The sequence below is a fragment of the Streptopelia decaocto genome (assembly GCF_964273445.1).
Source record: "Streptopelia decaocto genome assembly, chromosome: Z".
NCBI lineage: Eukaryota > Metazoa > Chordata > Aves > Columbiformes > Columbidae > Streptopelia > Streptopelia decaocto.
Window position 1 is genome coordinate 16,318,411 of NC_138657.1, and position 11,519 is coordinate 16,329,929.

The window sequence follows — 11,519 nt, forward strand, 5'->3', positions numbered from 1 at the left end:
CTCCCTTCTGCAGACACTCTCAAGATGACAGTGCCCTGCAACTGCAGAACTGAAAGGCAGTGAACAGCATGCACAGTAGCTTTTACCGTTTGACTTTCTACATTGAAAACACGTCACAAATTCACTAGCCTTTCTCCTGCTGTCCCACAGGCCCATAAGCACAATTCTTGCATGTGTGAGCCAAAGAGACAGAGTGATTTACTCAGCACTGTACAGTTAAGTGATGGGAACACAGTAATTATTATTGAGTTTACAAGTCATTTTGCTGCACAGATGCCACAAAAACAAGCTAGGGCTGTGCTAGACTATGTAAACTGCAGAGTGTGTCATAGATTCTGCATTCAAGACTTTCTTTGTGTTCAGCTAACCCTTGCGTACAAAGACATATTTTTTTTTTTTTAATCAAAATATTAGGTCTAGACAGCATATTTTCTGATGCTGTGGTTTGTCAGCATTTCCATAGTATAATACAAACCACAGAACCAAACCATTGGGACACCTGTGGATCAAGAAACTCTTTCTGGTGGAATAAAACTAAGTCCCAAATAAGAAAACCAAGGATAGCTTACAGAGAAGATAGTCCATTAGCATCTGCTTGTGTTTTGTTAACTTACAGATCTCTGACATAAAAACAGTCATTGATTTGTTTTCTAGTCTGAATGTTTCCTTTACCTCTGATTCAGCCATTCTGGAATAATGTTTTCTTGAAGAGCCTCAAGGATGCAAGTGGCATATCCAATGTGGTAACCAAACATGGAAACAAGTTTCAGTATCTCTCTCACTGAATCTGTAACACTTAACCTTCGGTAAGAATAACAGTGCAAGTGAGCTAGGCAAATAGCTATAAAATTGCCAGAAGTCTGCCTATGCAGTGTTTCGTAGTGCTCATGTCCACATTGTTTGAAAGAATATATTAAAAAACTGGGGGGGGGGGGGAGGGAGGAGGAATAAATAAATAAATAAAAAAGTTCACTTCCAAAATAGTGTTATACTATTAAAAAGAGGGACAATTAAAATTGACTTAGTGCTTATACTTCCACTTGAAATAAATCCAAGCCCAGTTTGTTTTTCTGTCAGATTTATTTGCATAAATATTTTGACCTGCACAAGGAATGTTAGGTCACCAGTGCTGTCTATCTTTCTCTTTCCCAAAGAAAGAGACCCAGATAAGGGAAGAACAGAACCTACTGTTCCAAACATAGCTCCCTGAAGGGTCTTAGCAGGAAGAAAATATATTTGTGACAAACGTGCCAGTAACATTTTTTCCTGCCCAGTGATAACTAGCCCAATTTTTTGCCAGACCAAGCCACAGAAATTGAAGAAACAAACTTTTACACAAAGCCAGATTCTCCCCTGCTAAGGTTAGATCTCCTGATAGAGGCAATTAGTATTTGAGGGGAGCACCTAATGGTCATCTTTTGCTTACAGGTAAGAAAATAGCCAGGGTTGGCACATAACTACTGTGAGGTGCAGTCAGTAGGGGAACTGGCCTGGGAACAGATGATATTTTTGGAAATGGAAGCCTGCTGCTCTTGCTGTCATGTTATCACCCAGCTTGAAGATGTTAAAATGTTTCTGCCTGATTTGTTTATTTGTATGGTTTTGTTTTCAAATCATTACTGCTGTCCCCAAATACTCTTGCTATCCTACCATACTCCATTCTTCTTGGCAGACATCCCTGGTAATATCTTGCAGGAGTCAACGATGTCCAGTCTCCCCAGTGAAAGCAGTAGCATAACTGACTATGGGGATTTTTACTAATGTTCGCACTCACTTTATCAGAAAATGATCCACTAAGATTATCCTGCACAAAAAACTTATTGACAGTTTTTTTCAAAATCTGAAGCTTTTTAACTTGTACTAAATTACATTTCATTGAGGCACTGAGCTTTTTTCTCTAATTGTAAAACAAGTTTTGGGAGAACTTCAATTTCTCTGCAGTCAGTGAAAACTAAGAAAATCTTCCTTTGTGGTAAGCTGCTTTTGAGTAATATTGAGCTGATTACACATTATGTGTACTAGCAGTTATCTTCCTGACTCTCTTGATACTTCTCTTTTTTCATTTTCACTGTAGAAATCGGTATTATTGCAGTGCTTGTGAGGTCTACCTACTTCCCAAGTGATCTGTATTTATTTGGCATTTTGTCGGTGTCTGTATGTGTTTGATACAGCTGCAGTACACATTTGTAATACAGGCATGGTTTAAGGTTGTTACTGCACAACTTAGCCTTGCACAATTAACTGTGAAACCAGAAGCTGCTTTAAAGCTGCCACCAGCTGGACAGTGAAATTGTCCTTCAACCACCAACTACAAATTCAGAGCAAAAGGAAAACATTCTCTGAGATTCCAGCTCCAAAGCAAGCAGTTTTTAACTGAAATATCTTATTTTCTCTGATGGGTGGGTTTTCAGTTCTTGGTTCAGAGAATAAGCATTTATGAATTTTAAAAGGTAGCCTTTTTGAGGGCAGCTTTCTTTTCCTTAAGAGTGTTGTGCTAAGTTTTTCTGAACTGCAGGAAAAATCAGGAAAGACTCGTTACTTTTTCATTCATGTATGTTTGACAGTGTTACTTCTCAAGATTTGTAAGAAATGCCAGCCTCTTCTGAAAGCAGCGTGAAGGAATATTTTGGGATTTGTTTACCTTATTTACCACAAAGTGTTGGAGTAGCAAGTGAGCTGAACAAATTAGTAGAAAACCTATCTTTCTTCACACATTATTTTCATGCTTTTTGTTTGTTAAGATAACATGCCCTGCCTAAAACTTTCATAGAATTCCAGCGGACATGGACAGTTTTTCACTACCTTATGGACATGTCATTAGCATCAAAGCTCTGTTGGAACACTTTTTCTATCACTAGTGCATGGCTGTCCTGTAGCTGAGAATCACGATCAGTATACTGCCTCTACTGAACTGATTCTGCAATGTTGCTATTTATTCCAGCTGCTGTCAAAATTATTTTTTCAGTCCTTTTAAGGCTTCAGTATACTTTTCACTACTCATGTGTTCACACTGTACAGTGGTCTACATATTGGTGTACATAGACTTAACCTTTCCTCCTGTTTCCTTTCTTTTACTATAGAGATCTGAAGTATCTTTATTTTTAAAAGCTTTTTAAAAGCAAATTAAGAAAGAAAGAAAGAAAGAAAGAAAGAAAGAGAGAGAGAGAGAGAAAGAGAGAAAGAAGGAAAGAGAGAAAGAGAGAGAGAAAGAGAGAAAGAGAGAAAGAGAGAAGGAAAGAGAGAAAGAGAGAAAGAGAGAAAGAGAGAAAGAGAGAAAGAGAGAAAGAAAGAGAGAGAGAAAGAGAGAGAGAGAAAGAGAGAGAGAGAAAGAGAGAGAGAGAGAAAGAGAGAGAGAGAGAAAGAGAGAAGGAAGGAAGGAAGGAAGGAAGGAAGGAAGGAAGGAAGGAAGGAAGGAAGGAAGGAAGGAAGGAAGGAAGGAAGGAAGGAAGGAAGGAAGGAAGGAAGGAAGGAAGGAAGGAAGGAAGGAAGGAAGGAAGGAAGGAAGGAAGGAAGGAAGGAAGGAAGGAAGGAAGGAAGGAAGGAAGGAAGGAAGGAAGGAGAAAAAGAAAGAAAGAGAGAAAGAAAGCACAAAAACCACAGAACACTAGGAAATCACCAGATGGTGTATAAATGCTCGATTATTTAACCAGAAGCAACTATTTATATCAAGAGGCTCTTTATCATTAGTAGAATTCCACTCATTTATATGTATCTGAGCATAGAAATAGTGGCCAGTGTGAGTGAAGAAGCAGAATTTGACACTAAGCTGATTCGATTATTGGAACATGCCAAGTGTTGAAAAAAAAAAAACCCACAAGCTGAACCTTTACACAGACAGCCTTTCTTGGACACGCCTGTTAGCATTCTTCTGTTTGCTGCTGGTGGAAATCGCCTGCACCATTCCGTGCTGGTAGTATAGCTGTGCTTTTCTGAAGTATGTGGCCAAGAAAGTAACTTACTTGTTTTGATAATATGTGCTAATTGTTTCAGATAAAAATGCAGGTGAATACGTTAGCAGCATGACTGGCAAAAGATTAAAAAGCAGAGAACGGCGATATGGAGTAGAATTACGATTGCGAACTTCCCAATAAAATGTGTTTAGAGATCTCCCGCACCTGACAAAGGTCGCGGCCGTGCGCCAAGGTGAGGAAACAGCCCACTTTCACGACAATTCACAGTGAAAGAAACAAGGACACTGATAAACCTCAAGCAGCAACGTCGTGGAACACAGTTGAATGAAAAAGTGAGGAGCTCATGCTTCCTCTGAGTCTTTGCACAACACCTTGAGCAATAAGACCCAGGAAACCTTTAACTCCCTTTGAAACACAAGCACTGTATTTATTAGTTTCGGAATATTTGGTGAATCCACGAAACAACCTTCACGACGAAGAGGAAGATCGCCCACCACCACAATTTACCAAGGCTGTGAAGGACATTTTTCCGTGTCGGCTCCGGGAAGCTTTTCCCCGGAGCGGCCGGTGGCAAAGTGCGGCGGCCGCGGGGGTGTCCGGGAGGGCGGGGCTGGCCCGGCCCGGCCCGGCGCGGCGGAGCTGTCCGTGGTGCTGCCGCCGCCCCGCCCCGCGCCCCCCCGCCCTACCGCTCCGGGGGTTCGACTCTCCGCCGGGCTACGTGGGAGCCGCGCAATCCCAGTGCTGTGTTGAAGGAAAGCGTGGCCGTCCTCTGTGGCCTTTGTTTGGAGGAAGTGTTCAAAGTCTCGTCCTGGTGCATTTTTTTTTAATTAAAAAAAAAAAAAATAAAATAAAAAGAAATACGGGAAAACCGTATGTTTCGGGCTGAGGGTGGACACGTGGCAGTCGCTGCCAGTATCTCCGTGCAGGCTTTCTGCGTTGCTGCGCCCATTGTGTGCTAGTAGGTGTGTGTGCCAACTAAAACAGCTTGAAGAGCTGGCATTTCACCTTAGGAGAAGTGGAAGAAGCGCCGCCTCCGCCACCTTCTGCGCCTCGGGGACCGGCGGCTGTCCGGAGAGTGTTCGTGAAATAAATAAAGCCTTTTTCTCCCTTCGCTGGCCATTCCCCCTGGCCCCTTCTCTCTTGGTGGTCAGGCACATGTTAAGATGCTGCTGCCCTGAAGGGAGAGTCGCGGGGGGAGGAGATAAATAAATAAAAAGAAGAACAAAAAAAAATGAGAGACGTCCCCGCCGCCGGACGCCTGCCCGGCAGCCAGGCCCTCTGAGGGCAGCGCAGGGCGCTCCGCCCCATGGGGGCAAGGACGAGTACGGGGCGCGGCCGCTGCGCTCCACTCCGCCGCGGTGACGATGACACAGGAGAGGCGGAGCCGGGCCGGGGCGGAGCGGCACCAGCTGTCCGGAGAAAACGAGGGGCTGGCCGTTCTGCTACGTGCTTGCAGGTGGAGGCGGCCCCGGGGACGGCACCGCACGGGCACCTGTGGGCCGGGGCCGGCTCCTGCTGCCCGAGGTGCCGAGGGCCGCTCGCGGCGCGGAGCAGTGCGACCGGTCGCTCCCATGGGCAGGGCGCCCCCCGCGGGCCGCGATCGCTGCCAGCCCTGGGCACCGCGGGGAGGCCGAGCGGAGCCTGCAGCGCTCCGTGGGGCCCGGCCGCCGGCGACTGTGAGGCCAGGGCGGGCCGGGGCATGGCGCGGCAGACGGGCGGCACGGAGGCCGACGAGCTGGCCAACGCCGCCGCCCGCGGCGACCTGCAGCGCCTCAGGGAGCTGCTGGACGGCGCGGCGGACCCCAACGCCGTCAACTCCTACGGCCGGACTCCCATCCAGGTAGGGAGGCCGGGGAGGTGCGGGCGGCGGGGAGGAGACCGCGGCCCGTCCGTGCCCGAGGAGCAGCGGCGGTAGTCCCGGGGCTGCCTCCCGGCGTCGGCCGCCCACCGACGGCTGAGCTCAGCTGCTCTCGAAGCGAAGCGGCGGAGTGGTTCCTCTGGCTTTTCGGAAAAGGCAAAAGTTTGTGACCGCCGCAACAGAAAGGTTTTAGTCTTAGCAACCCTTGACTCTATTTTAAGCAACCCATAGGATGACTCAAAACCGAGAACTTTAATGCTCATCTCGCAATAAACGTGCAATGAAAAGTAACGAGTCACCTTTTCAGAAAGAATTACCCTTTCGTCATACCTCATCTTCTACTTTTATACGTCTATTAGTATTTTTCCTCTCTCATGAAAAAAACGTATATGCACTGATTCTGACAATATATTCGCTGATCCTTACGAGCAGAAACATCCGGGTGCGATAGCCTTGCCTAGCAGACCATGCAGGTACACAGTTAACAGTCCCTGTGGGGCTCAGACTGTCCACTTTTTACAGTTACGCGAATATATAGATAGATCTAGTGCCCAGAGGAGGAGCAGACACTAGATTTATAAAGCTGAGCTAATTTCCGAGGTCGTTCTAGCCAGCTTCTTCTTAAATTTTCAAAATAAAACGAACCTGGAATAAACGGAGAAGATATATCTAAGTTTCACAGCCAGTGCTTGCGAAACTCTTTTCTACAATATGTCGGTGCAACATTTCACTCGAAACATGTATCTGTTGCCATCCTTCGACATGTTTTTTTTTTTCTGTACCTTTGCGTGGCTGGGCTTTAGCCCATGCGCTGAGTACACTACCGGCTGCGGTGGAGGAAACGCAGCTTAGAAAACGGCGAGCCCGAGGAAGGATAGCTCCCGGGGGTTTTGGTGCTGCATTGGGCCAGGGCGTCAGGCTAAGAATGCGTTTTCAGCCTCTTTGGAGGGCGAGAGAAGCGCGGGCGCCGCGCTGCAGGAGAGTATGTTCCCTGCACGCAAGTGTTCGCTTGCCAGAGACCTCCTGGAAGTGTCCCGGGTGAGAGCGGGGCGGTGGCAGCCCCCGAGAGCCGGTCTACAGCCACGGCTGCGCGGTGGCCGTTGCAAAGCGGGTCGGACTTGCCCTCGGTTCCCCGAGGGTGCGCCGGGCGAGCCCCCTCCCCCGGTCCCTTTACCCCGCGGAAAAGGGGCGTTTCCCCCCGCTGCGCAAGGCTCCCGCTGCGGCCCTGCTCTCCGCCGTTCGTGGAGTTTCCGGAGCTGATCTCTAGGCCCCATGCGCGGATTTTCCGCTCCTTTCCGCGGGCGATTCCCGCTCTTGCTGGGCTGAGCAAGAAAGCCTGAGCAGCGCTCCGCGGCGCTGACGCTGTCTCTCCCCGCAGGTGATGATGCTGGGCAGCCCGCGGGTGGCCGAGCTGCTGCTGCAGCGCGGAGCGGACCCCAACCGCCCCGACCCGCGCACCGGCTGCTTCCCGGCGCACGACGCGGCCCGCGCCGGCTTCCTGGAGACGCTGGCGGCGCTGCACCGCGCCGGGGCGCGCCTCGACCTGCCCGACGGCCGCGGCCGCCTCCCCCTCGACGTGGCGGCGGGGGGCCCGCACGGAGTGGTGGGCCGCTACCTGCGCCACCCACCGCCCCTCGCTTAGACTCTTGTGCGACCACTCCCCTAATTTATTGTCCGCGCCCGCTTCAGGAGACTCGAAGTCGAGCAGCATTCACGCGTTGTAAGTAATTCCCGGATCGCGTCTCCCGACTCGGATGCACGAAAGACCAGAGGGATACGTATTGTTTTGTACGCTATACTTTGCACGTGTCTGTATGTTATCCTACACTTGAAATCTACACACCTCCACGCCGAGCTTTATTCACGCGAGAGTCCAAAACACTGTGAAGAGTAATAAATATGAAGGAAAACTCCTGCAGAGAGGTGGCACAATAAACCCTTCGTGTTTTCACAGGACAGCGTCTGGGCTTTCTGTTTATGCCCCTCCCCGGGGCTTCCCGCTCGCAATTACCAGTCCTCCGTCTGAAGGGGACGGGAGAGGCTCCGGGATCTCCCGGGCCCGAGCCGGCTACCTCCCATTTGATTTCAAGCCCAAGTTAAATCGAACTGAAGGGGCGCTGAAACCAGTCTCAGCCTCTCCCTAGCAAAACCTGCCGAACGGTGGGGAACTGAGGCTTTCTGGAGAGATTGTGGCTTTGGCAAATACCTTCTTAAAACCATGTAAGGCGCTGTGCATGTCTGTACATGGGCCCGTGGCGCATCCGTGGCTCTTCTCATGGAAGCTGTAAACAAGGCACCTGGAAGGAGAAAATAAAGAGACAATTGTGTCTCTGCAAGCCCGATATTGCCCTCGCTTGAAGTTATAGGTGCTTTACCAACTCGCAGGTGGCCTTCCCTTAGTTACTGTAAGTTTAACAGTATTTTGAATAAATCGTGACGGTTACAGTGTGGAACTAACAATTAAAAAACAAACGTCCGAGCTCGGCCCCAGGGTTCCCCAAGCTGTTCGAAGGTGGGACCTTTGGTAAAAAGACAACAACTCATTGTAACAAGTGGTTGTAACACCTGTGCTGCTGGAGTAGGAGCGGGGCGGGGGGTAGATCCGTGAGCCGATCCGTATTTCACTGACCGCCGCGGCGGGTCCCAGACCCGCACGGGTGTGCTGCGGGAGAGGCCGTGCAGCAGCGGGAGGGGCCGGGCAGCAGGGCAGGGCTGTGAGGAAGGCGGCGAGGACGGCGCTTCCAGCCCGTGCGGCTGTCGCCGCTCCTGTGACACGAATGGGAGACCTTGCCTCTGCAACGCGGGGCTGTGCTCGTACATCCCGCGGGCTGGGGACAGAGAAAGGAATCGCAAGGCAGAGCAGCAGGAAAGGGCTGGTCTTGTTCCCCAAGTGCAAATCTCGGGCACTTCGCAGAGCTAGCGGTAGCAAATTAAAGGGGAGAAAAATGTATCTTCGTTTTACATTCCGACTGAGTGTCCAACTCCTAGATATTTAATACGTAAACATTAAAAATAATATATATATACTTTTATATAACGTATTTGATTATGTAATTTATTGCAACATAATTTCATGCAATGCATGCTTTAGAATTACTTCGTTCAAATTAGCACATTATAAATACGTAGTTATGCTGTTTATGTACATAGTACATCTATGTAATACCTGCATTAAAACGTACATAATATGCGTAGATATCAAAAACATTATGATTATGTATCAAGCCCACATATTTGCTTAACAATTTTATATGTAATATGCTTACATTTAATTTTAACCACTTCGTATGTATACAAAATATGTACAAAAGAAATCACATTATGCTTAGTCTATATTCATACTTGTTTATTATAATGTCTAGAATATATATTTTATACATATATTTAAACAGAAAATACATAAGATTATAATATGCCAAGATAATACCGTGTGAAATTGTACTGTACTATGCCTCAGTACATGGCATAGCCATATGCGAGTCAAGGACAATAATGGGGACACAGCATTCAAGAACCTGCATCCCATGCCTGAGGGAACTGGGATGGAGCCGGGACCAGATGTGGAGATAGGGCTAGGTTACTGACTGCCCTCTTTACAGAAAAGTAAGGGTCTAATAAACTGCACTTCCAACCTTAGTTAGACCAGTATTCCTATTTTAAAAAGCCCTTTTTTTCCCAAGAACTATAATTCCATTTAAAATTTGGGATATTTCCATTACAGATTATGAAACAACAACAACAACAACAACAACAACAACAACAACAACAACAACAACAACAACAACAATAATAATAATAATAATAATAATAATAATAACGACAACAATTATGCATAAAATCGTCAGCGAAATTGCAGATTTTCCTAGACTGATCGCGCCAAACGAGCAGAATATGCCCTCAAAAGCCAGCAGGACGAAATGCCCGGTAGCTATAATTTGCCTCACGCCACGGGTGCAGAGTCCCTGCCCTGGCCAGGCCCACGCGGGGTCTACTTACAACGTGGGAGGATGTCGGTTCCCGACACAATCCCGCCCGACCGCGGAAACTTTCACAGGTACCTTTTATTCTGGCGGCAGCGTCGGCTCCAGCGCTTGGAGTCCTGCCTTTTCTGAAAAGACGAATAGTGATTGTTAACAACAAACAGCAGCAGCAATACACATTTCGAGAAAGCCCTGAAGCATTGCGTTTGACGTCGCAGATGACTCGCGCCTTTTATTTTTAATATCGCAGCTGTAATTGAATACATATGGAGACACACGCACACACAGGCAACCCTCTGCAGCATGGTTTGCGCACTGTGCATGGGTGAGATGCTCCTTGGGCCCGGCTCGGCCATGCATTCAGCGTTGGTGGGTATTTGGTTTCTATTGCCAAAACTGTCAGTTCATCCTCCCACCACCACTCCAGCACCTGTATCGTGCACCCAGGTAGGCACACTTTTCTCTTAGTTTTGCCTTGCCTGTCGGGGAGGGGTCGCCACAGGAGTGGGAAAAAAATGAAGTGAAATGAAGAAATTAAATTAAATTATTTTAAGAAATAAAATAAAATAAAAAATAAAATAAAATAAAATAAAATAAAATAAAATAAAATAAAATAAAATAAAATAAAATAAAATAAAATAAAATAAAATAAAATAAAATAAAACGCAGAGCTACTTTCATTTCGAAATTTACTCGGTCCAGGAGAAACCAATACAGGCTCTTCTTCATTAGCATTGCTGTTAGGGTCACTCCGTTCTGAGGCAGAAGAAGAAACCTTCTATTGACATGGGTGTTATTGCTGTTTGTCCAGCCGAGAGAAGGAGGTGTTTGTTATGGGAGAGGAGGATGTTGTACACGTGTACATTCGCTGGCCCTCCCCGGGATCGCCGGACTGCCTCCCCTGTCCAGAGCCTTCCCCGCCGCTCCCTGCAGCCCCTGCGCAGCCCCAGCTCCGCGCCGAGCCGCGTCCACCCGTGCCGTGCCGTGCCGAGCACGGCCCCGCCGCCCCCGGGCATGGCGAAGACGCGCCCGCCAGGACTCGCACCCTCCGTGCTCATCACTCTTTCCCCGCGCCTCTCGTAGAGGTACCCGCACCCTGGGAGGAAGGATGCGCAGGTAGAGGGTCTCCCAGGGAGAGGGTGGGACGGGGGCAGCAGGACCCCCAGCCCCCGCCTCCTAGAGATCCTTCGGTGGGCGGCGGGCCGTGCTCCGCACCGGCCGTCAGGGGGCTCAGAACCCCCACGGCCGTCCCTGTGGTAGCGCCTGGAGCCGGCCCGGGAGGGGCCGGCCGGCAGGTTGCTCCAGGCTTTTCGGTCCTTCCTCCCCGCCCCCCGCTACAAAATCTCACCCTTCGAGCAGAGAACAAAGCGGTCCGGCACCGTGGAGCACGGCCGGCCAGAAGCTCGGGGGAGATTAAACAGTTAATTACCCGTTTCTGTTACCGGCGGCGGGAGACGAGATCCGCTTTTTTTTTTTTTTTTCTTCGCTCCGCTACGCAACGGCCCCGCGTCGCGTTCAAATGACCATGTGACAAGGAAATAGCTGTTCGCCCAGGGCAATACTGGCCTGTGCTTTTAAAGAGGCAGGGATCCGCTAGCCGTCCCTGCGGGGCACTACCGCGGCCTCAGGCGAGGCGGGCTGGGATCACGGTGCGCCGGGCCCCCGCAACCCCAGTCCCACCGAGAGATTCCCAGAGGGAGAGGGGTCCAAACCGAACCAAATTAGAAGAAAACAAAAATAAAATAAAGAAATAACACCCTCCCCCCCCCC

The 11,519-nt window shown here is 48.9% G+C and overlaps 1 protein-coding gene and 1 long non-coding RNA gene across 2 annotated transcripts; one reads left to right on the forward strand and one right to left on the reverse strand.

Annotated features, from left to right (window-relative positions):
• The first annotated feature begins 5,341 nt into the window (after nucleotides 1–5,341).
• On the forward strand, nucleotides 5,342–7,421 carry CDKN2B (cyclin dependent kinase inhibitor 2B). The gene is made up of 2 exons (XM_082074562.1): nucleotides 5,342–5,751; nucleotides 7,148–7,421. Exons 1-2 carry the CDS (start codon nucleotides 5,611–5,613, stop codon nucleotides 7,409–7,411), a joined length of 405 nt encoding a protein of 134 aa, XP_081930688.1. The 5' UTR covers nucleotides 5,342–5,610; the 3' UTR covers nucleotides 7,412–7,421.
• Nucleotides 7,422–7,931: 510 nt separating this feature from the next.
• LOC309451105 lies at nucleotides 7,932–11,490 on the reverse strand. Its single transcript, XR_014186179.1, has 3 exons — nucleotides 11,179–11,490; nucleotides 9,766–9,877; nucleotides 7,932–8,066 (listed from the first exon to the last, which is right to left on the reverse strand). It is a non-coding gene; the product is annotated as an uncharacterized lncRNA (long non-coding RNA).
• Nucleotides 11,491–11,519: the final 29 nt, after the last annotated feature.